The 25,237-nt window shown below is 50.3% G+C and overlaps 1 protein-coding gene across 13 annotated transcripts in view; it reads left to right on the forward strand.

Annotated features, from left to right (window-relative positions):
• NCOR2 (nuclear receptor corepressor 2) overlaps positions 1-25,237 on the forward strand; it is a 230,542-nt gene that overhangs the window by 73,421 nt on the left and 131,884 nt on the right. For all 13 annotated transcript variants that reach the window (XM_053993433.1, XM_053993441.1, XM_053993442.1 and 10 more), the window contains exons 3-4: positions 10,058-10,185; positions 19,178-19,358. In XM_053993433.1, the coding sequence (XP_053849408.1) occupies positions 10,058-10,185; positions 19,178-19,358 (309 nt within the window). The remainder of the gene's footprint in view (positions 1-10,057; positions 10,186-19,177; positions 19,359-25,237) is intronic.

Here is a 25,237-nt window from a genome sequence, read left to right on the forward strand (position 1 = left end):
GCAGAGCGTTTCTGGGAGCGTGTCCCTGCATGATCTGCCCCGCCGCTCTCAGCTGTTCACAAACACGTGTCTCTTGCTCGGCGGCGCCGTGAGCTGGAACCTGGCCATGGCTCTGGGGCTGGAGCTGATCTCTGGTGGGATTGCTTGGGAGAGGAGAGCCCAGTTCCTTTGAAGTTGCTGCGCTGTTTAATATTAAAAGTCAGCGGTATTTGCTTGCATGTCTTGGCCAGGTCAGTTTTGTCATGGGGTGTGTTTGCACAGTGAGAGCTTGTTTGGAAGAAACCAAGAGAGGCCAAAACCAGCCCGACACTAACATGTCTTGCATCTAATTAAATTTTGGTTCTGGTTTGTTGCGTTCCAAGACATCCTTTCCTGAGAACTGGGAATTCGTCAGCTCAGGGATCCTTATCCTGCTGGTGGAAACGCCCTGGGTCACCTCCTGGGCGCGTGTGCAGGGCTGAGCACAGCAGGGCTGCAAATGCTATTATAATATAAATAAATAATCACAGCTCAACTGTGACGGTCGCACCCAGGGAAATGCGGCGCGGCAGGAATGCTGAGCTCAGAAATGAGCCGTGACATTATTTTAGGCTTGGAGACACTTTATGAAAAGTGATTTAAAGGATTGCAGCTGTTTGATTTCACAGATGAGGCAAGTGAGAGGAGATGTTGTGAAGGGGCAGGAGGCAGTGGAAGCAGGCTGAGGGATTTTTCTTCTACCATCACATAAAGCCTAAGGGACTATCCAACAAAATGGGGGAAAAAAAAGTGTATTTCAAGTAAACAAACAGAAATATGCTTTGTACATATGGGCACCTCCTCCCAGCAGCATGTTCCACGAGCTACTGCTGAGTTTGGAGTTGGCAGGGAAGATCCAGTACTGGTTGAGTGAGGATGTTTGTTGTCTGGTTTCACTCCTGGTTGCCAGCTTTGGGCAGGGCTGTGAACCCGTGGGTCTGACCCAGACTGAGCTCTCTCCAATGGCTGATGCAGCAAAGGGCTGCTTCCACGGGGTAAGCAACACACTCAGGTGTTTTCCTCCTCTCTGGTCCCAACAGCTGTTGGGAAGGCTGGGTGAAAAGGGTGCAAAATTTTATAATGACCCTGAAATTAATTCTGTCTTAGTAGACAATGACTTGCAAAAAGCTTTGACAACTCAGCGTGCTTTTAACAGGCAGAAAGAAGCTTAGTGAAAAGGTTCTGGTTTGTTTGACTTTCTTGGGGTAAAACTAAAATCTCCAATAGTCAGCAGTTTCTTCTTAAGGGCACAGAGTGGTTCTTGGCCAAAGTGCAGGGAAAACATTTCTGTTTTCCATATTCATTAGCTGTAATGTTGGGGTGTGCAGTTGACTTCTGTCATGTTCAGCTTGGAAACAGGGGAATTGTTTGAATGCTCCGTGACCTTTAGCTAAAGGTGAAAAAACACATTACTTACGCTCTTAACCTTCTAATGTGTCCAAAGTTCATGCTCTCTCAAAGGAAACTTTCACATGAAGGATATTCATTTTCAGGCAACCTGCAGATATTTTCTGTAAACAGATCAATTTTCCTGTGTAGTGCATGTCCCCCTTTCTTTATAAAACCTCTTAATGATCAATATTCCCTGGGAAAAGAAGGGTTCCCTTCGTTTCCTCCTGTGTGAATCCAGTTTCTTGCTGTGACCTCCTTACCAGCCTTCCTGCTCCTGTTAGTGACCTGACATTTCAGAGCAGGAATGGTGTGGCTTTGGATGCAGGCTGGGCTTTCCAGGAGGGTGGTATCAGGTGCTGGAAATGCTGGGGTCAGGGCACACAAGGTGTCCTCAAGCAGCAGCATCTGCTTTTGGGGTGTTTTAAGTGTTTTATGTACTAGAGATGCTAAACAGGATTAGGGATTGGTAGGATTGGGGTGTGTACACATTCATATGAAATTGGTGCTCCATCATCACTTGAATTCCCCTTTGTGAGCATTTTTCCCTCCCTACCAAACAAGAGGCTCATTTTGCCTCCTTCCTGCTGTTTACCCCCATTCCCTGCACACAGCTTCATCTGGGATGGAAAGGTGAACTTAAGCCCTCCTCAACTCCTCTGTTCCAGCTTTGAGACTGTTGTGCTTTTCCCGTGCCACCTCTCCTGCCTGGGAGCAGCTCAGCAGTTCCTTCATTAAGCTCCCCATTCTCAACACAGCCTTGTGCAGGAGCGTCCGGGCCCCATCGCTCGTTTGCTTTGGCCCATGATAAATAACTTCCTTGTCTGTGTGAGCCAGACACAAGAGCTTGGTGCAAACTTGCGTGTTGATTTGGTGTCCAAGCCAAAAAGTGGCCTGGGGGGAATGGAGTGCCTTCCCTGCCCAGACTCCTCCTCCCAGCAGTTTGAGCAGGGCTGGTTGAACGCAGTGTCCTGCTGTGGAAGGTGCTGTCAGGAGGGAGGCGCAGGCTCCGGGGATGGCAGGAGCTCGCTCCTCTCCACGGTGACATGGTCGGTGTGGCACAGCAGCACCAGGTAAGCCTGCACAGGGGCACTGTACTGTGCCTTACTGCTGCTGTGGTAGTTTTCCTTGGAGTAGTTAGTCACACTTTTGTCTCCTGGGAGCAAAATGCTGGTCTGTGTCAGTGCAGGAACCAGAGAAACGGAAGAGTTTATGGTGCACCACCTCCGAGCACAAAGAACAGCCTCTTGCTACCTGCTGAGAGAGGGGAATCCTGAATTCTGCCTGCTGGGCTCCAGCTAATGTTTTAAGGAATGACCTGAAAATAAAAGACATACCTTGGAAATACTGACTCTGATCAGGTCTGTCACGAGAACTCAGCTCGCTCTCTCTTGAGTACCTTTCCAGTGACAGATTGCATTAGCTCTGAGCAGCTCAGTGGTGGATTTCAGAAAATTGGCTTTCTGCTCTGGGACTGGGAGAGCATGGAGGTGAAAGAACAGGACACCTAATTCCCTGCCCTAGGGTCTCCCTCCCATTGCTGGGAAGAAGTTGGCTTACAACAGTTTGTATTTAAATCTGTTTTCCCTAGGATGTAACCTTTATCCAAAACACTTCTTTTATTTCAAGCTACAGTAAACTTCTGTGGTTGCTCCCTAATCTTCTTTTTGGACGTGATTTGATGCAGAAGGTGATGCTTTGCTTTTGGTTGATCTCATGATTGTAAATCCACAGGGGAAGAAAGAACTTCCACTGCTTATGTGGTTTGGCAAAGGCACTATAGCCACTTTTGGAGCCTTTTCCTGTGCTTCAGGCCTGACTGATTGCACTGCCCCACCAGCCCCTGGAGGCACCTTCTGCAAGACTGGGGACTCTTGCTGGTTGTCATTGTCACAGCATTTATTCAAAATACTGAGCAAGTGAAGGATTTACTGTGGAGGTGTAAGGAAGAGTAGGAGACATGGAGAGCTGAAAGGGTCCTACGTGGACCTGCAGATAGGTTCTGGGTGTTGCATGGGAGCAGGTGTGGTAGGAGGTGGTGGGGGCCTGTGCTACAGAAGAGATGTGATGATGAGCTAAATGACCTGGTGCCTTTTATGGTAGAAAGCTTGGGCTTGTTGTGTGAAGAGAGCTGCTCACCCTGGGTGTGTGTTCATGGCTTCAGGAAGCACAGCACCAGGCGTGGGGGCTGGAGGAAGGGCAGACGGGTCATTCCCGACTCAAAGGCGCCTGGATGCGACTGGGACAAAAGTCTTGTGATGGGGAGAGGCTGAAAAGCAGCTCTGTAGTGGATGTGCTGCTGCTCTGTGGGCACCTCTGGCTGCTGGGGAGAGGGCTGGCAGCTGGCTCCAGCACCCGGCACCGGTCAGATGACCGGGAAGCCACAACAGCTGAGAGCTGTCCTCACCGAGACGTGACTTCTCCATGAATGGCACATTCAGACCGGGCAGCCGAGCACTGCTGACAGCCCTGCTTTGCTGGAGAGGTGGGAGAGGGCATCGAGAAGGGTGCAGTGCTGTGCAGCTGGTACAGATGCCATCAGTGCTGGCAGCAGTCGTGGCCTTGGTTGCAGGGATGGCAGGGAGGAATCAATGCCTTCCAACGAGGGGCCACGCGCACTGTGGTCACCTCCTAAAACAAAAGGCCAAGTCAGCAGCTTCTGAGAGATGGATGGCAATGAGACTGTCTGGGGACAGTAAGGGCATTTGTCTTTTCAGCACATGTTGCATCCCTGTAGGCAAGATAAAAATGCATGTATTCAGCCAGGTTTTTATTACTGACCTTATCTTTAATAGCAGAGCTGATTGTGGAGGAGTTATTGTTTAGTTTATGTTGCTGATACTTTTTTCTTAAACATGCAGTGAGCTCCTCACAGGGTTTTGGGGAGGAAGTTGGGCAGACAGCACTGTGCTTGTGGACAACCTGTTTGGATCAATAATCACCTCCTTTGCACTTCAGAGGATGCTTTCAGCAGCAGAGGATGGTTCCTCTGGGCTGGGGAGGCTGAGCATGGTGGGTGGTGTGCCACACTGGCCCCCTCACAGCCTGAGCTGTGTCTGGACCTTATGCAGTGACAGCTCTGCTACCACCCTGGTTCCTCCCAAACCTTTCCCCTTCCTCCTACCTTTGAGAATTGGCTTTGGGAAAAATTATTTTCTTCAGGCGAATGCTAAAAAGTGCATTTCTCGGTCTAATGAGCAAATGCTGTGCTGCCAGTGCCAAGGGGTATCCAGGCACCAGAGAACTCTTCCTTTTATTGCTGAAATAGGTCACACTGCTGGCAGAAAGAGATGTTAGGGAACTTCTTTTTTCAAAGTTGAGGGTGCAGAGCAGGGGTGGGTCCCCTGTCTCTGACGAAGCCACCAAATTGGTGGCCATGCTGCTTTGTGCACTCCACAAATTAACTGCTGGATATTCTGAGGCCCTGGCATGTGCCAGGCTGGGATATGCTGCTCCATGCTGGCTGTGTGGTTCTGGGGGTGCAGGAATCTCAACAAGCCCCGTGCTTCCCCAGGGGATGAGATGGCTTTGCAGTCCAAAGCTGCGTGGTCATCGTGGACACCGTGTTGGGTTGCTCTGGGCCACGTGGACATGCCAGAGCAGCAGCTGTGAAGTGTCCAGCTGTGGCTCCACATGCCACCAGTGCCATGGTCTGGGGGGCATCCAGCCCCATCACTTCCCCTGTGGTTAACCATTCCCAGAATGGCACAGTGAGCTGCTCACGAGCAGCAGGGACAGACCAGGCATCCTTTGTGAGATTAGATAAGGGCTAGTTTGTGAGAAGTGAAATAAATAGGGATGTTTTGGCATTGTTTTTTCTCACTGTTTGTGCCACACCATTATTAACTGGCCTCATTGAATGTTTCAGCAGAAGCAGCGCATTGTTAGAAAACACAAACTATTTTCCATACAGCTCTGGGTGAGCTTGTAAGGAGCAGCCCTAATCCGTGGTGGAGGTGGCGAGGAGCTGGCATTTGCTCCTCGAGGAGCGTGTGCAGTGCCCAGGCCTGTTTGTCTGCCTGTGGAAGGTGACGAGGACAGCGTGGGGCAGTGGCCTGTCACGGGCTGAGCTCTCCTGTGCCGGGAGCTCCGGTACAGCTCAGCAGGTGCGGCGCTGCCCGCGCCCGATGCCGTGATTCGAGGCGGCTGCGGTGCCGGTGCCGCTCTCCGCCGGGGAGCCGGCCCAGCTGGCGGATGTGGTGGCTGACCCCAGGCTGCTCCTCCTCGGCGTCACGGCAAAACAAGCACCGGTGGTTTTCAAACAAAGCTGTCTTGCACCAAAACTCGGCGGGGAGCTCCCGGTTGCTCTCTCGGGTTGAGGACGTGGTAAGCGACGAGGACGGATCTCACGCTTTGGGCCGCTCGAGCTGTGCTGCAGGTTCTCATCTGGCTGCGCTCTAGGTCTCCATGGGTTTGCTCCAGAGCTGTTTTCCAAGGAAGCCAGAAGCGCTGGGTGTTCGTACTTGTTTTTCTGCTGGTGGGAGGAAGAGAGGAGGAGCAGTTCGCCTTTCTGTTGCAAAACCAGCTCCAGGTTTCCTTTCTGCAGGCCTCCTGTCTCTGAGGTCTTCTCCTCAGAGTCTGATTCTTGGAGCCACGGGGAGGCCATCAGGATGGAGCAGTCGGTGCACGCCTTGTCTGTGTGGATGTGCTTGGTGCTGGAGCTGGGAGCGCAGGGTCAGAGGTGCTGTTGGCTGTGGTGTTTCTGGCACCGTGTGCTGCGGGTCAGCGCCTGGGGGTGCTTCCAGCATCGCTCTCAGACCTCCCCTTCTTCCTCCTGGAAGATCAGGACCCAGCAGCTGCAGGCAGGGGAAGGAGAAATGAGGCACAGCAGCAAGTGCACGTGTCCAAAACAGAAAGCGAGAGAGGCAGAACGGCTGCCTGCAGTTGTTGGCTTAGTGTGGGGGTTACCCTGAGGTCGGGGACAGCACTGAAGAGTTTGCTAGAGACTTTATGGTAGGTAAGGCAGCAGGCTGGAAGCTTTAAAATAATTTTAAAAGGTGGGGGTGGGTGGCTTCTTCCTTTTTCATTCCACTGGGCTTTCTCTGTGTGTTGCCAAGAACTTTTCTGTAATACTGTGTTCAGGAACCTGGCTTTAAACAGTTTGATTAGCAAATCTAAATGGGCCTGGTAGAGTCAGGTTATGTAGGGTAGAAGGATTTACCAGGAAGGGGATGGAAATAGTGTTCTTGGCACTCCCAAATCAAGGGATAACACAGAAGCCTTGAGACTCAGGGTGCTTTCCCTGCACCCCACACAGGAGCAGCAGGGACGTGTCCAACTTCCTTGGTGGGCAGCAAAGGATGCTTTCGGTCCCTTAGGCAGGGCCTAAGCACCTCTTCAGTCTGCTGCATGAAGAAGTGTTTTAAAGAGGCCACTTCTGGGTCTTTAGCTTTTCATTTATCTAAAGATTTGCCTGAAGCTGCCCTGTTCTGCTGGGGTGGCTTGTGGTGGGGCTGTGGCACTCTTGGTGTCTGTCTGGCCTTGGCAGTGCTGCTAGTGCTGGCCTCCTCCCCCCTAACCTGATTTGCCAGGGCCCCTGACTATCCATGGTCTTTCTGCTTCCTTGATTTCTGTCATGACATCTACTGAATTCATGAAATCTGCAAAGCTTCCCAAAGTACATCCCCGTGGGAGCACCAGAACCACAAGGAACAACAGGAAAGTTGATGTAAAAGCAAGAAAGTCCTTACTGGAGGCAGTTGGGAGATTTGAAAGGTCTGGAGAGGGTGCTGTGGCAAATCAGCAGATTTGTGGGGTGGGAGGAAGGTTTGCAGAGGGCAGGAAGAGATGCACAGAGAGGGAGAGGAGGAGCAGAAAAATAGAACTGAGCAAAACCCAGCAAAACAATGGAGAGGAAAAGAAGCAACATGTAGTTTGGGGCTGCAGGGTTCTTCAGTTGTTTTATTTCAGGTGTCTTGGAGTTGCCCATGAGCAGGTGCTAGAAATTTGAGGTCAGGGTGAGGGCTGTATCATATTTGTGTGATTCAGTGGTGGGGAATTCAGGTGGCACCCTCTGGGTGCTGCTCCTGTGTCTGTGTGGAAAGTGCAGTGGTGCTGGCAGCAAGGTGCCTCCCAGCAGGTGTCTTTAAAACTCTGCTAGAGAAAATTGAAGCCTCTTCTGAGTCATAGAATCATTTAGATTGGAAAATCCCCGTAGAATCATCAAATCCAACCATCAGCCCAGCACTGCCAGGTCCACCAGGCAGTTTGAAGGCAACTCCTAAACCTTTCTGGTGTTTGCATTTGAAAAACACTGTTGCAGCTCACAGTGCAATTTACTGGAGTAACTTTCTGAGCAATTACTCCACCTACATCTTCCAGTGCTCGGTGCCTCTTAACGCTTCATCACAGGGCACAGAAATTGGTCAATTTTAATCCTCCTCACTAATTTTTAGGTTTTGTTTTCTCCTTGTAAAACCCAACACGGATGTAAGCAAGGCAGAGCAGGTCAGAGTCACTTCAGGCCATGCCAGCAGGTTCTGAGCTCCACCAGCCATTTTTTGACAGGGTTAGAGGAGGCAAAAGCTCAGCTGAGTGTGGGCAGGGGAAAAGGAAAAACAGATGGTTCTTGGGGCATGCAAGAGCCTTTTTTTTTTCTCAAGGGCACAGCCTTTGAGCCTCCCAGACGGGTAATTCTTGTTTATACACCCACAGAAAGTGACGGTCCTGGTTTTGGACCTATTGGTGTGTCTTCCCAGACACGATGTGTTTGTTTTGTAGGTGGATGTCAGGGGCTGCATCACTCTTCCATTTAAATATTTATTTTTAATTTAAAACCAGGACAAGTGTGAACGTGGGGAAGCTTGTTTGTGGGCAGGGATTCTGCTTTGGCTGGGCTGGAAGAGCTGATGGGCTCCCTCATTTCAGATATCTGTGTTTGTCCCATCTGTGGTTGGAGTAATGGCATGTTCTGTTCTGTGGCCTCCCTGGCATCCTGCATGGATGGACTCCAGAGCTGAAGGAAAAGCAGCTTTTGGGGCTGCATCCTCCCCACACACCTGGATTTACAGCAGAACAGCCGTGGGAGGATGAGTGGACAGTGTCCAAGTCATGCCCTTCTTAATGTCGCAAGAACCTGCCTGCAGACGCCCCTTGGCCCACAGGCTGAGGTCTGGGATGGCCAGGCTGGAGCTGGGGCTACACAGGTCTCTTGTTCCTGATGCTTCCCAGCATTGGTCAGAACAGAGAAGGAGCAGCACCACACTATTGCCTGATAGTGGGGAGAAATAAACTTGATTCCAAAAACTGACACGGCTTTCTAGGCACAAGAGGTGGTGGCCATAGGAAACCACAATTCCCCTTCCTCCTCCCTTTGATATTTGGCCTTTTCAGCTTTTGTGCAAGAGAGGTTGGATGTGAGGTAGGGGATCTGCTTTTCTTGGCTGAATGTTTATAATCTCTGATTTTCTTCCTGACTTTCCAGAAAATCTCTCATTTTACTCTCTGATGGTCAAACGTGTTGGGCCTTGATTCTCCTACTCCACAACTTGCTGGAGGACAGCATGACATCCACTGTGAGACTGCTCTTTTCACTTGCAGCTTGGGAGAGGGGATCTCCAGGCTCAGGTTGTTGCTGTTTAAGCTCCCAAACCCTTTCTTTGCCTGCCATTCACCTTGCTGGGGCAATTCCCCAGCTTCCATATTGATCTTCACTACATCAGATCAAATAATTCCTGTTGCAGTTGTTGGGGTTGAGACCCCCTGCCCACATCAGCTGCATGTATGTGGTCTCTTATTTATTATTTTTTTTTTCTGTAGACCCTGAAATTCCCTTTTTCTTTTTGAGGAAGTTTAAGCTTTCTTGTTCCAGTTGAGAACTGTTCAAAAATAAACTCCCAGGTGGAGTTGGTTCTTCTAAGGTAAATGTGTGTCAGTGTTACCAGGGTTATTCCGTGACAGGGTTTTCTATGCCATTGCTGAAGGTCTTAGTTAATTAGATGATTAGTCTGCTGGTCAAGTATCTATCTGCAAATAAAAAATAGCAGTTGAATGTAGCTGCCTAAAATACTGCTGCTGGAATCAGTCTGTGGCATAGAGCAGGAGGGCTTCTTATTTAATTAAAATCAGGAACATACTGTACTGTACTCTCCAAGGGTCAAGGAACAAAAGGGACGTACACATAATAAGTAGCAAACTGTCCTTTCAAACCCCTTGAGCTCAGCCCAGGAGAGCTGTGTTTAAAGGAACATTTTCAAGATAACATTTATGATTTTTCTTCTGTCCTTCCCCCCCCCCCTTTTTTTTTTCTTTCTCCATGCTGCTATGTGGACTACTGAAGCTGAAAGTATCCTGTGACTTAATTTTGTTCTTACCTGTTCTTACTCTTGGATTCACAATTGTCATCAGGACTGCATGGATGCCAAAAATCCCTGTGTGGGTGCTCAGTGGCTGGGTTGGGCTTGCTGGGGTCCTTTCCCAGGAGCCAGCCCTGCCTGCAGCCCCGGGAAAAGGCTGGATTGAACAAGGGGCCGAGCTCCCATTCCGATTGTGAGACTGGGAGTTACTGGGAACCTTTTGTGGAGGGCGAAGCACTGAGCTTTGTGGCCCAGGGCTTCAAAGGAGGAATATCTACGTGTTTTATTTGAGTTGTTCTGTGCTTGCTTGAGAGCTGCCAGCCGCCTGACGAGCTCTCCTGTGTTTGTTCCCGCAGGACGTGGCGCTGTTGGAGTACCAGCATCATTCCAGGGATTTTGCTTCCCACCTCCCGCCAGGGTCTATCATGCAGCCGCAGCGGCGGAGGCCGTCCCTGCTCTCCGAGTTCCAGCCGGGCAGTGAAAGGTACTGGATCCCTGCCTGCACCAAACAGGGCTTGGGGCAGGGCTGGGGTGGGAGCAGGAGGCTTGGGAGGGACCCACCCGGGCAGTGGGATGCTGGTTTTGGGTACTGACCGCCAGTTTGGATTCCTTCCGCTAATGAAGCGGCACCTTTGCCTTCTGGTTCCTTACCTTTGGCTGTCATGCGTTGTAAAGAAGTCTTGAAAACAACAAAAAACAGAAAAACCACCCCCCCCACTTGTGTGGAGCTTCGTGTGTCTGTGACTGGTTGTGTTCAGCATAGGAAGTGAAGCCGTGTGGTCGGGTTTGGTCTGTGGCTCCCGAGGCTGCAGGGAGGAGTGAGAAGAGCTCATTTCCTCCCCCATCTCCGCTTCCTCTGCTGCTGCTCTTCCTCCCCGCTTTCATTGTTTTTGTTTCTCTTTCTGCATTCCCCTCACAACTTTCTCTGAGCTGCTTTTTTCCTCTCTGCTCCCTTCGTGCCTCTCCCTGTGTCCCTGTTTCCTGTCGTAGCCTCATGGGAGGCTGGCAGAGTTTTAGGTGCAAGTCAGGCAAGTGCTGTGGCTAGGAATGCTGTACAAGCTTTAACCACAGGAGCTGATTTGTTTGAAGGACATCACTCTCACTCTCTGTTTCAGTGCAAAACTCTGCTCCCTCTCACAGTTTCTCTTCTGCATTCAATGTTTAGTGGTTTGGGGAAAAAAAAAAAAAAAAAAAACTGGCCTGGAAGTGAAATAAGAGCCTTGCTACAGTAGATGTACACAAAGCAATTATTTTAATACTTATTCCTTAGGCTAAGAACAAAACCAGTGCAGAGTCAGAGATGAATCTGTTTCTCTAAAATCATCCCTGTTAGGGGAGAGGAGTAAGAGCTCAGGGTGCTGGATGCATAATAAATACAGACAGCATCCTCTTTTTCTAGTAGGTTGGGTTCAGCTTGGTGCTCAGCAGAAAGAAACCTGTGAGAATTTGGAGGCAGAAAGTAGCTTCCAAAGTTCATTTTGCATCTGGATGTGCCCTTCTGGGTTATGCCTGTGGCACCTGCACGTACAGAGGGTCATGCCACTTTTGATAACCCATAATTTATTGCAGCATGTTGCACTGCCTTGGCTCGCTTGGATTTCTCAGTGTTTTGATTTCTTAGCACAGAGTAACACGGTTAAATTGGAATTGGGTCAGATTTAGCTAAATTTGGGGGAGATGGGTAAAGAGGACCCAGCAACATGCTCCTGCCTGGTTTTGTTTTTCACACTACTGATGGCTTCCAAAATGGAGAAGCAGTTCTGCTCTCCAATAATATGCTGTTTAAAAAAAAAATGCATCTTGGTTTTTCTGTATCACTAAAAAAAAGTCCAACTGCAAACCTTGGTGTCTGCTGTACCACATGCCTGGTCTGGTGTGGTCACCCAGGCATCTGCCTTTGGCTTACAAGTGTTTCAAAGTCCCCAGACTTTATTTTTATGTTGACAATCACATGAATGTGGGTAAATGTTAATCAAAGTTGTCAGGGGATGTTACACATCCACATGCTTACCATGGTACCTCATTTTCAACTTCAATGGTGATGTTTTGGCATGCTATAAAAAGAAAATCTTTTAATAACTTGCATTTCATCCCTTTTCCCCTTAACATCCAAAAAATAGTACTTCTGCAAAAATTATACTATGTAGTAATTACGGCTAAAAATACTGCTTCAGTTCAGTTGACATCTTGTGCCAGAATGCTGGGACATATTCATTGAAAATTTTTGAGGGCATCTGGGGATGCAGAAAGAGAGTGGGGGGGGGAGGAGTCTTTGAAGAAATTGTAAAGACATTTTCAATCCAATGTAACTAGTGAGGTGATTTTGATTGGGTACCATTGGGGTTGGGGAGGTGTTAGTCTGTTTTTCAGAGCCAGCTGCTGTTTCTCTGCATCTTTAAGCTCCACACTTAAAAATCCGTTCTCTGGGGGCTTTGCTGGTTCACCTTAGTGGTCTGAGGAGCTGCTGTAACACAGCTCCTGCTGTGTTGTAAGAGGAACCTTTGAGTGGTGGTGCCTCACCTGAGGGTTCCGGGGCCAAGACCCTGCAGCAGGTTGGGTTGGTCATTGGTGCCCTCCCCAAAAAATAGCTGTGGCTCTTCCTGGTGCAGAGCAGAGCCTGGATGAGGAGGATGGTGATGGCAGCCGTGGCTGCAGCTGAGTCCCCTTGGCAGGCTCAGTGCCTTGGCTTTGTTCCTGGGCTGGGATTGATGGTTTCAAGCAGAGGCAGCTGGCTCTCAGCATGAGGGGCTGGGAGGAGGGAGACCAAGGCAAACAACATCCACAACACGGCACAGGGGTGAGTAGAGGGAAGCACAGGGGTGTGCTGTGTCTGAGAGGAAGACCCTCGCTGTGCTTCCCTGCCTGACAGCCCAGCTGGCACTCAGGGATGGTGGGCACATGACACTCCTCCCCTTGAAGCAAGTGTCAGCAGAGGGGAGCCCTTCCAATGCGCCGTTGCTTCGGGAGTTCAGAGGAAGCAGCCTGTCTGCTCTTGGTTGTGGTGGCTGAAACGCTTCCAGGATCTGCTCCTTAAGGATATCAGCTTGCAAGTCTGGTGCAAGTGGCATGTGGCAGGCTGACAGCGCTGGAGACCGAGCCCTGTGTGCATTCCCAGGTGGACATCCCTGCCCTGCCATGGCCGTGCCTTGCACTCACCCAGGGCACTGCCTGCAGCTGCAGGGGGGTGCAGCCCTTGTGTCACTCAGTCTCAGTTCCTCCAAGCCCACCTGCCTGGTGAGTGGCTGCTGTTTGCCCTCCTGTCCTGGAAACTGCAGGGATTCACTTTACTCCCATGTGCTGGTTTTGGGGTGTTATCCCCTATTTTGGTTGTACCTTCCCTTTGGACAGATCTCTAAAGCCTCTGCTGGTTGTCTTTACACATGGCATTGGGGATGCTCAAAATCCCGCAGAAATCATTTGGGCCTGCTTGGATGGTCTTCCTAGAGCTGTGCATGTTTTCAGTCTCTCCTGGCTGCAGTTGGTGGTTAGTTGTGATTCAGTGGAAAGGAAACAAGAGGTGAAGCGCAATGGGCACAGTGTGTTAAGGATTAATCAAGTGTTGTTGGCAAAAAGAGTGGTAATTGCTGAAAGGAGTGGAATGCTGAGATGGCCCTGCATTTTGGGGCTTCCTGAGCAAGAAGCTTGTTGGGAAGCTGCAGACTGCCCTTCTCCACGTCAGAATTAAAAGTTGTCATCACCCCTTGGTGTCTGGGCAAAGAATTGAACTCCCTGTGTAGCAATTCTGGCTGGAAGAAGGAAGGAAAACCTGAACCACTCTGAATCTCTTGCTGCAGGGAAAATTGGCTCTGCCTGTCTTTGCAGGGATGTGCTGCTTTCCGTGATGGTTTTTTTGGTAGCAGGCTTTTTCTTGGAAGGATCCACAGACTTCCCCTTAGCTTGTTCAGTTGGCTGTGCCAACTGGTCTGCAGGAGTGAAGAGAAGTATTTCAGGATCTGCTGTTGGTACAAGTCGTACCATGAATACTTGCAGTGGAATGTCCTGGCAAGGTGACAAGGATTAGGGCTTTTTTCCCTCTTCTATATATATTTTGGTCCTCAGAAGAAGTGAGAAAAACTGGGTTGAGTGTTAAATGGCAGGTGCCAGAGGGTGAGGGATCTGAAAAATGAAGGAACTGGATTTTTCTAACTTTTCATATGTGTTAGGATTTTAGAGCAAGGTTCCATATTAATGCAGGAATGCTGGGGTGGATACTTCTCTCTGCTTCTCTGGCAGAAAATGTGGCTGTAAATAAATGGAATAAATGGTATGTGTGTTACCACAGTGTATTCCACCTTTATCCAGAATGAGTCACTATTTTCATAGATTATTTTCCCAGTTCAGGAGACCATGCTCCTCTTTCGGAGCCGTTCTGCTTAGCAGGCACAAGGAGTCTGAAGAGCTTGCCCAGCGTCGACCTGCAGGGGACATTTAGGACACATTAAACAGCTGCTGAGTTTCTGCAGCCATCTGAGGTAGCCGTGTGCAGTGGTGCACATGGAGAGCAGGTGGGATCACTGTGCCTCTTGTTGGGATAAATCCTGCTGGCCCAGGGAGGGGTGGGAAGCTGGGGCAGCGTGTGTGGTGCTGGAAATCACACGGGGCTGTGCTGGGCCAAATGGCACCAGCTGCTCCCAAGGTAACAGCACAACCAATTTGGTTTTATTTATGGTTTTTAATTAAGTTTCCGTTTTTAAAGGTGATCCTTTTCTCAGGAGTGAGCGGCGGTGCAGCTGAAATCCCCACAGCCATATATCTGTGTCTCTCACACTGGAAATGATGTACCAGGAGCTGCAGTTTTTTCTTCCCCGTAATTGAACGCAGGAAAACAACATCTGGAGAGGGCAGATGCTGGTGTGGAGGCACTTGGGGACAAGCCTTACCTCGCAAGCTCTGGTGTGGGCTGCCTGGCATGTCCGTGCATGGACATGGAGGATGACCAAGGGCATGGGATGTCTCTGAAGCCATCGGTTCAGGATGTTCCAGCCACCCAGGACTGCTAAGAGGGCTTTACTGGCAGGCTGCAGTTTTGGATGCCTGGAGAAAGCATGTGGGAGACCTTGTGGAGAGAGACAAATATTCCTTCTCTTCCTCTCGAGTGAGGCAGTGCCATTGTGTTAAAGCTTCTGCTGATCCTGTCCATGAATAATTCAGGCTCTGTGTATGGGGATCTTCAAAATGCAAGTTTTAAATAAAGCAGCTGCTCTTATCTAAATTGCAGTTGGCTTGGAAGAAGGTGGCTGAGGGGTTGTGCAGGGCAGCCGAGCCACTGCTCCCTGCCCTTGTGTGGGAATGCACAGCCTGAGGATGCACGTGGGTGCTTGGTCAGAGCTCCTGAGGAGCTGGGAGTCCTTCAGCTGGGCCACATGATGAGCTGAGCATCCTGCTCCAGGCTGTCCCACACCTTTGGCTTGGGAAGACTTGGTCCTGCTGCTGGCAGACTTGGCTGAGGGCGTGGGAGCAGCTCCATCTTCCCGCCCAGACATGCAGCTCTTCCCGTCAAGTCACGGTGGTTTATCTCCTCCCCACCTACATGACAAAGGGAATATATCAGCTGGTCCTGGACGTGTTTCTGTAGGTGCCTGGTGGCAGGTCTGCTCCTACAAAGCCTCCAGTTTCTCTTTTTAACAGGTCCCAATTTGCCCAGTCTCACACTCTGGCTCTCATTAGCTGTAAAGTGGTTATTGAAACCTCTGACAAATCTTAGCATTGGCTATAAATAATTCACTTCAACACCAGTGGTTTTCTATATTACTGTTTCTCAAAAGCATTTTATTGTTTGTCTGTACCTGTGGGGGTTGGATACTCTTTTTTAGAACTTTTGTGTAGAGAATTTCCCACCAAACCATCTCAGCTGGAGGAAGTAAACAGCCTCAGCAAGGCCATCATTTGTCTTGGTTCTGGTTCCAGGAGACCCTGAGAATCAGTTTTCCAGCCTGGTTATGTTGTTTGGCCCCATGGTGTAGGGAACAGTATTTGCAGATGGGAGCAACTCTTGGAGTGTTCTCTTGCTGGGAAGTTGGTGGGAGCAGGCTCGGAATCGCTGCCGATGTTCTGAGCCCTTGGTGCAGGAGGCTTCAGGAAGTCAAGCTGTGTTTGCTGGATGTTGCAGAATAGCCATCATTCCTCCTGCAGCCACCTTCTGCTCTGCTGAGGGAGAGATGGGAAGGTCTGAAGAGCCAGGGGAGGGTTGTGCTGCTCTGAGGAGCCAGACAGTGGGTTACTGGGGAGGGAGAGTCTTTGGCCTCCTGAAAAGGTCATGCTTGCCCATTTCCCAGTGATTTGGCTTCAGGAAAATACAAGTAAGATCCCTCATGCTAAGATCTCATCACAACTGCTCTTACAAGTCCCAACCAAGGGCAGCTCAGGATATCTCATCTGATCCTCTCTCCCCAGCTCTCAGCTTAATGACTGGACTCAAAGATTTTAGAGGTCTTTTTCCAGCCTTAAGGATTCTTTGATTCCTTGCTACCCAGCTAGTGGACAACCTGTGCTTTCAGCCCATCTTGTATGCTTGCTGGGGTGAGCTGCAGATACCCCACACTGCTGTAGGATTTTATCTGCTCCTGCCTTCCTTCCTTCCACCCTCTGTGAGCCTGCTGAGGAATCTGCCCCAGTGAATGAGTAACACAGCTCTGCAGCCAGGAGGGTGTGATTCGTCTGTCGGGTCAGTAATAAACCAAAGGTCTCATCTTGGGTTATCTTGGTCTTCTGGACCTACCCAGAGCAGAGATGTGTGGGGGTGGTTGGAAGTTGGGCAAACCCTGGGCAGCCAGCCTTGTGTGTCAGCACATCTCAGGCTGCTCTGCTTCTCTGAAGAATTCGGTGTTTGTGGTGAAGGACTCAGCTGAAGACTAACCTGTCCCGCTTCATAATTAATGCTGGCATTTGCTTTGCTTCATTTAATTATGCACAACTCACATGCAATTAAAAACACTCTTTCCCTTCAGCAAAGTAGGAATCTCTGGAATAAACCAGATGGGTGGGAACTATTTGGAAAACGCAGCAAACCCCAAGCTCGGTGTAAGGGGAGGGTTTTTCAGGCAGAGTCATTTTTTACTGACAGCTGTGTTGTCGCTGTATAAAAGTCTGTTGTAAAGAGCTTGCTGCAGGTGGGGATGTGGAGAGTGAAAGGTGTGAAGGCTTCAAGCAAAAGCATTTGTGTTTGCAGCCAGGACAGGCTGAGCGGGTTGTGTTGGGCAAAGTAATCTCGGGAGCGGCTGGAAATTCCAGTGGATAAAGTTAATAGCTGTTCCAGTGGATGTGGAAATGGAAATAAAATAGCACCTTATAACATTGCAGCTGCTTTCCCTGGCGTGGCCCCTGCCTGGCTGTGAGTAACCGCCTTTGTAAAGCTCAGTGGTGCTCTTATCTTCAGAATCCTTGGCTTTTTTCTGAGTGGAGCAGTTGTGTCGAGTTCCTGACAACTGCAGAGGTCTTGGAGCCATCCTTTGTCAATTAGCAGCTTCTTGGTAATATGGCCTTAAAAAAGGGGAAGAAGGGAAAATAAATGCATCTGATTTTTAATTGCCTCAGTAGAGCAGGGCCTTGGGTGTTGGAATATTTTAGCACCTGCCCAGCTCAACAGTTGCTTATTGTTCCTGGGTTTTACAGCAGAGCCTGAAATGCTGGCATGCAGCTGTGGGCAGGCAGGGATTGCATGAAGGGCTGGGACCAGACAGCAGAGACAGCAGGAAACCTGAGAGGTGCCAGGAGAGATTTCTGAGCTTGCTGAGAAAAGTTGAGGATCCTTCAGCATGGAAGTGTTTGCAGGTGAAGCGAGCTGTGCTTCCATTCCAGATTTCAGGGCTCTTCAGCTCTGGAAGGTTTGCTGTGTGAACTGTACATTCTGTCTGGCATGTTGGAGCACCAAAGGCAGTGCTGGAGCCTCCCCATTCTCCTGTCCCCTTTTTGCTGGGAGGAGGAGGAGGATGAGCCAGATTCTGTTTCTGTGTGTCAGCAGCAAAGCTGCTGCCCGATCCCAACGCCAAACCCACGGCAGCAGAGCTTGGCATGCATTGCTTTGTGCCTGCTGTTGATGTTTAATTAAAAAACAACCCTCCCAGTTTTATCTTGATTCCCTGGGGCTGGGTTAAGGTGTCCATGCTGCTGCAGGGGAGGGCAAAGGGCAGTGCTCAGAGTGGCGGCCCTGAGAGTGTGGATTTATGCAAAATCCTCTCCCTGGATGTGAGCCAGAGCCATTACAGCTTCAGGGCACTCTGGATCCTTCCATTTGTGCCATCTTCTCTGAGATTTTTAATGTCAGCAGTTGCAGTTTGTGGGTGGGGGGCAAACAATGCATAAGACCCCCCCCCCCCATCTTCTATGCTTGTTCTTTCTCCCTCCTCTTCAAGCAGCTCCAAAGACTTGTTAGAGTTTGGTAGCTGGGGAAGACACTTTACCACCAGCTCAGGAGAATTGCAGCAATCTTGTTTAAGGGGAAAAGAAAAAAAAACCCATATTTTTTCACAAGCTTTGAATCTCTTGTGCTTAATTTTATTTTTTTTAAGGGACACTTCTGCCTGAAGTGTTAAAAATACACCTTTGGAGCTGCTGCAGCAAAGCTGATCCTAGGGCATAGTAAAAGGTTTAATGTGTTTTTGTAGGATCCCTTTACAGTTCCCACAAGAGAATCCTGCTGAGGAAAACAGAAGTACAAAAAAAGTTCATTTGTTTTCAAAAAAGCAAAACGAAGCCCACTCTCCAGGTATTACCAACTGCATTATATTTAACGGGTAAAAGGTGTTGGAGCTCGATGTGACTCGTTGGTGCAGTTGCTCTCACTGGATAATGTGCCTTTACAGCCTGCCAGCTCTGTGTCAGAGACATGCAACTACATGTGGCTGGCTCCTTTCCTCCCCCATCCTGGAAAAATAAATCCCTACTGTCTAGCCACGGAGGAGTAGGCATTTTTTCCCCAACGTATAATCTTTGGTATTCCTATAGAAGACACCAAATATAAACACTGAGGCAGGTACCTTTGACTAAATAATCCAAACGTGGCAGAGGGGGCTCTGCCTGGTCTTGGACAGGGGAGGATTTATGGGGTAGATTTGAGGATTTGCCAAGCTTTACCTTTTTCTGACCAGCCCAACCCATGTGTCATGACAGGGAGGGCTCAGACCTGCAGCCTTACTCACTTTGTCCTGGTGTAGGGACAGCCACCCGCTGCACTGGTGGCACTGGGGATGACAGCAGGGCTTTCCAGGTGGCACAGCAGCGGTGCTGAGGAGGGGGACAGCAGGGTGGCCCCTTGGGCTTGGAGGGTGGTGGTCCTGCTCCAGGACATGCACCATGCCCAGCGGCCGAGCCCTGGGGCTGTGCCTTTGGGTCTGCAGGGACCTGAGATGTTGGAGTGCAGGGCCACATGGATCCTTCTGGAAAACTGAGCCCTGTCCTCCTTGAGCGGTCTGCAGTCGTGGAGCGGGGAAGAGCAGAGGTAGTTTCTTTTCTAAAGGCTCCTTTCCTTTTGTCCCCAGATCTCAGGAGCTGCACCTGAGAACCGAGGGCCATTCCTACCTCTCTGACCTGACCAAGCCGTCGGAGTTGGAGTTCATTGAAAGCAAGAGGCCACGCCTGGAGCTGCTGCAGGACCCCCTGATGCGGCACTCGCCTCTCCTGAGCCAGAGCCAGCAGGGGGGCACGGAGGACCTCTCAAAGGTAAGGGGCTGGGGGCTGTGCCACCAGCTGGGTGTGGGGCTTACATTTTGGGCTTGTTAGAGCTGCCTTTGAGGCTCTGAGCTGCTGCTGAGTTCAGTGTAGGTCGTGGTTCCCAATGCATCAAGCAGTGCTTGGAGGTACTGGATGGTTTTCCCTGAGGTGGGGTGAGCACTTTGGGGGAACAGAAGCATATCAGCTTTCCCCATAACTGCTACAGTGATGGGCTTTTTTCACTGGGCTCTTAGATGCACCAGAACAATTTGGAAGCTCCTGTAGGCTGAATTAAGGATGGTCACGTCTGGCTCTTCTGGATACGCTGCCCTGATTTGATTTTTACTTGATGCTTCTCATTTATCACATCTCTTTATTTAATATTGGTGTTTGAAGGGCTGGAATCGTTTTCTGGTGGTTCTTTAATATAATCTTCCCCAGGAAAGCCTTTCTTGTCCCAGTCTCATTTAACAAAGCAAATCGTTTACTTACAATTGTCCCCTCTGTGCATGGAATAAATGTTGCAAAGAGAAATCCCTTGCTTGTGTGCTTGTTTGGATTTACTTTCATCTTCTCTTGGGGTAAATTGTATTTGATTTTACCTCCAGGTTGGACATGCTCCTGGTTGGCAGGAAAGTCTAGCTGGATAAATGTGCTGGGGGCTCTGATGCTGGCACTGAGGGTTGGTGCAGCTGCAGGCTGGGCTTGGGCAATTCCCCACTCAGTGAAGTGAAAGGGAAGAAGCATTCACAGCCAGGAAGATGAGGATGGTTTGCTGTATGCCTGTGGGAGCAGATTGAAATAACACAGACAAGAAAGCTCTTCCTTGGGAATGCTGGGATGTTCAGACATTTTTACCCATACGATACTGGTGGTCCCTCTGACCTCTCTTTGTTGAGAAGTATCTTTAACTCTGGAGTAGTTCAGATGCCAAGGGAGGCCTGAAGGCTCTGAAGCATCCTCAGGGGATGTTGTTTGGGTGGCTGATGCGCTGTTGTCCACCAAACAGAAAAGAGCCCTCTCCAAAGGTATGAGGAAACCAGGATGACTTTTCTGTCTTCACATTATTCCCACCAGCAGTTTTGTTCTGCCTCTCACCAGAAAACCATGGATTGTCTCAGCTATTTGTTTCTAATAGGCAGAGCTGCTCTTGAGGAATTAGTTCATCAGTTTAGGGGCTGCATTTGCTTCTCAGTCTGACACACATTTTCAGGAAGTACATGCATTTTATGGGGCTTAAAATATTTTTTAATGAAAGAGAGAGAGCTGAGATGCAATTCAGCAAGACAAGATTATGCTTTTAGTGGAGCCATTAGTAATTTTAGAGTCTGGAAGGAAGAAGAAGATGTGGTGTCCTTGACTGGTGAGAGCCTGAGTGGAGCTGGGATTAGTTGCTCTAAACTAGCAGGAGCTGCTTCCAGAGTGGGTTTGATGGAGCTCACTGCAAGACTGGATCATCTCAGTGCTGTTCAGGTGGCTGGGAGCAGAAGGCAGGTCTGGGACACAGGGTACATCAGCCTTTGCAGCTTGGGAAATCAGGTTAATAGCAGTCTTTTGCTGTTAGTCCTGAGCAGTTGTCCTCAGACTAGTCTATAAACTGCTGGTGGTGGACATTAAGGTGGTGGAAAAGGTCCTGAAGCAATGTGTGCATTGCTCTGAGCCTCAGCGTGTTGGAGGAGCTGGGAAATGCAAAGAGCTGAGGCTGCCCTTTGGGCACAGCTCTGGGCACTGGCAGATCTGGGCTGTGCACACAGCTAGAACTTCTTCCTGCACCCACGCTAAGCCAGCCACAGCTGAACTCAGCACTGGGCTCTGAGCTCACCACCTAGGACAGATGATCAAGACCTTCCTGGGAGTCTCTGTGCTGAGGGAGACGTGTGTCCCAGAGCAGTGGCACGCACACGGTGGCAGGACATGTGTCCCAGTGACCAGAGCTGGAGAGAGATATTTGCTGTTCTGTCTGTGCTGCTGACTCAGTGTCTGATGAAGTCACTCAGTACTTTATCTAGGGCAGCTCTGGCAGCCGGGTGAGCTCTTTGGGTGAGATGCACCACGTGAGCCCAGTATTGCTAAACACACTGCTGGTTGTTTAAGCAGAGTATCCCAGGAGTTGTTCCCTTACCCGTTACCCCATTCCTCACTGTTGCAGTCACTGCGTGGGGAGAAGCTCGATTTACTCACTGGGGTAATAGTGCTAGGACTGGTCTTCATGGTGATTTTGCAGATTGAGCTCATTTTTGCACAGTAAGAGCTCCACAAAGCCCTCAATAAAAAGGGTAGGGGTTTGGTTACACGCTCTGGGCGCCAGCCTGGCTGTCCCAGGGGATGTAGATGTAATGGATGTTGCTCTCAGGCAGTGGATACGTCCTGTTCTCTCCTGGTTTCAGAGCAGCCCTTGAGCTGAGATGCAGAATCATGTCTGTGATGGGATATAAGTTTAGCACATCCCTGATAACCATTGATAACTGGATTTACCAACCTTCAGCCCAGGGGAGAGAAGTCAGCACCATTCCTGCATGTTTCCAAGGTCTTTGTTTAGAGCCATAATCCATGCTCTGAACACAGACAGAACAATTGATGGGGCAACTGCTGGTAACAGGCTCAAGAGTTTTTCATCCCTTGAAGAGAAATGGATTTCTCATGTCTTTTATTCCTCATCTACCTCTCCCAAGCAGGAGGAGAGCTGGGCCCCTTAAGCCCTGTTCAGTATCACTGCAGCCTCACTCCAGGCAAGGCTGTAAGGAGAAGCTCTTGGATCAGTGCATTTTCCCTGCAGAAAACAGACACACTTTTGGGCAGCGTGCCTTTCAAAAGCAGCAGCTTTCAGCTAAATCTCACTTGGACAAGTAAAAGATATTACCTTTCCTTATGAACCTCACATTGCTCATATCCTCAAACACTGGTGTTTCTTTTCAAGCCGGAGGCAGAAGGTTGTTTTCTTGCCTGTTTTACCCCACTTCAACATCTATTTCCCTGCTGTTGTGTGTTATGTTGCTTCAGTGCTGTGGTCCTGGGCTCCTGCTGGTGGAGGGCCTGGGGAGAAATGAAACCTCCCTGTGCCCTCTGTGCCAGCTGGGGCTGATGCTTTTCCCCAGGAAGGTTCTCCCTTTATCTGGCTGGCAGTAAGCAGGCCAACTAAAGCAGGGCTGTTTTATCAGTCACTGCAAGCCTGGATGTGGGATTCACTGGAAAAGCTGCTATGATGTGGCCTTGCCAGGTGTGTTCTTGGCAGAGAGGCAGGAGCTGGTTCCCAGGACCCTCGATGGCTTCTGCTTTCTTTCCATAAAGTCATGGACCTCCCTCATGTAACAGCAGCCAGGAGTGAAGCAGAGCCCAGAGCAGGCCAGTGGTGATGTGCACAATCCCTGGCCCTGCACACCCGTGCACAGCTGGTGCCTCACAGGGATGGTGAGCATGGCACATCTGGTCAATCAGTGCCTGCTCTCCCCTCTCCAGAGCTGGAGCTTCATCCTGCCTCTCCCCTGCCCTCTCTTCTTATTCCTGTTATGCTTTCACTGTTCTTCTTCCCATTTTTAAGGCTGCTCTCCCACCACATACGTGGTTTGCTGCTCCTTCCTATAGGATGTGAGTCAGTTGTGATCTGCATTTAGTCCCCTTGCAAGGGCTGGCTGGCTGCACTTATGAGTGACCTATTGCTCCAACAGGAATTCACTGTCAGGGAGCCATGTAATCCTACGGGAATGGGGCTGGGTGGAGGCTTAGGAAACCTGAACCTTGCTGCCATCTGCCCTGGCAGGCTGCTGGTCACTGGGTAAGTCCCTTCCCCTTTCCCTGTCTCAGATTTCCCCATCTGTACAGGGACAATGCCACTTCCCTCTTTTGTAAAATAATTAACAACTGTGGATGGAAAAAGGCAATTAAGAAGCCATGTGTTGTTAAGAATTGGACTCTGCTTTACATTGTGCAAAGGTTTTAATTTCTTCCCTTTCTGCCTGCATGAACATTTTTGTTTTGTTACGGACTGAAAAATGGAATAAGGAAAGTATGTGTGTGGGGGGGGTAGTCTTGGAAAAGACAGCACTAAGGTCAGGAAATAGGTATGGCAAAACAGAAATTAGGGCAGAGAGTATTTTGCTTTCATGCATATCAATGCAGCTTTAAAAGCAATTAATTGAAAAAGGAGGAATTAACACATTTGAAATGCCTTTTTAATGATGCATTGAAGCCAGCAGCGTACATGCCAAATTTCACACTGGCTGCCCGTTCCAGAGCCCAATTTACAATGAACTCCTGGAAGACAGGCTGTGGGATGGAAAAGGCTCTTGGCCAGCCTGCTAACTCCTGCCCTGGCCGCAGGCTGGCAGGGCACCAAGGACAGCAGAAAGGCCTTTCGGGAGCTCGGCTCCTTCCTCGCCGTGCTGGCCGGTGCCTTGGCAGTGCTGGTCCCTGGTAGCTGCTCCATCCCTTGACAAATGCACCAGGGGAGAGGAGCAGGAGGCTCAGGTCTCTGGCAGCAGGGTTTGCCCTGGTACAGGCTGGAGGAGCAGTGCCACAGCTCCCAGCACAGATAGCTGGGCTGGCTGGTAAATCACCGGTTGCGTTTCTGCTCCGTGGCTTTGTTATGGGAACATTGATCTGTTGCTGGGATTAACCTCTCAGAGTTTCCAGTGGGCTGGTCTCACAGTTATTAATGAAACTGGCTGGAACTTGTGTTGACCTTGGCAGAGGCCCCAGTTGGCTCGGAGGTAACTGGCAAAAGCATAGTCTCTAATTGAGTAATCCAGGGCTGGGGGAAGGGAGCGGAGGGGGCGGACACGCAGCAGTGCTTTGAACCGGGGGAGCCGTGGTGCTCCGACGGGATGCGTGGGAGTGGAGGGCTCAGCACGGCGGTCGCCGAGGGAATTAGCAGGCACAGCCAGGCAGCAGCTCGGTTCCGGCACCCCAGGCTCCCTCCCGTAGGAAACAGCCCGGAATTCCAGCGCCTCCCCGTGATTTATTGCTGTGGAACAATAGCGCGGAGGGGCTGGAGAATGGAACAAGCTGTGAGCGTCGGCCGTCCCTGGATGTGTGTCCTCCCATAGCCTGAGAGTTTGCAGCAGGATCACTCTGGGCTCTCCCTTCCCCACGGGAGGCTGTTTTTCACTTGAGCAAAAGAGCTCCGGGCTTGTTTCTTGGGCTTTTGCGGAATGTCCGCAAGCGAGGACCGAGAGACAGCGCGGGTCTGGTTTGCCCAGCCGTGCATCCCTGCTGGGAGAGGGGGAGATGCTTCCCTGGCCAGCTGTGGCTGTGCCCACATCTGGTGTGGAGGGGCTGGCTGCCAGCAAGCCCTGCAGGACGCCCAGGTGGAGGGATCCTGTGGAGCTGTGGTAGCACCAATGCACAGGGGACGCACCAATGCTGCCAGCCCCCTCTTGCTCCATCCCAGTTATCCAGAACCCAAGTGAGATGCAGAGACGTGTGCCAGTGCCTGGCTTGACCAGCCCTGTGGGAAATGAAATTCCTCAAATGCTCTGCCATGAGAAGAACTTCTTGTCCTGAGGACTGTGGGGTTCTCCACACGCTGTGTGGCCTCCCCACTGCTTCTTGGAGGGGTGGACTTCTGTAGAAGTGGCTCTAACCTCAGATCTGAGCAGTGAAATGAAACAATTCTAGCGGGTACAAACACACCTACGTCTTTCCTGCTTTTGTCCTCCTTCCCCTGCAGAGCACAGCAGTTCTTGTTAACTCTCCTTGCAGCTGGGCTCTCCCTCTGAAGCTGAGCCAGTGGAGCTGGGCGCCCATCAGGAGTGAGTGGCGTGGGGTTGTTGAGTCCAGCAGCTCGAGTGGAGCTGGGGTTGTGGAGTCAAGGAGGATCCTGCTGTGACGTGTTTGACACCCACCCATCTGCCATGTGCTTGCTCACACTGTCGCCTTGTGCCTGATAAAAA

The sequence above is a fragment of the Vidua macroura genome, chromosome 18 (assembly GCF_024509145.1).
Source record: "Vidua macroura isolate BioBank_ID:100142 chromosome 18, ASM2450914v1, whole genome shotgun sequence".
NCBI lineage: Eukaryota > Metazoa > Chordata > Aves > Passeriformes > Viduidae > Vidua > Vidua macroura.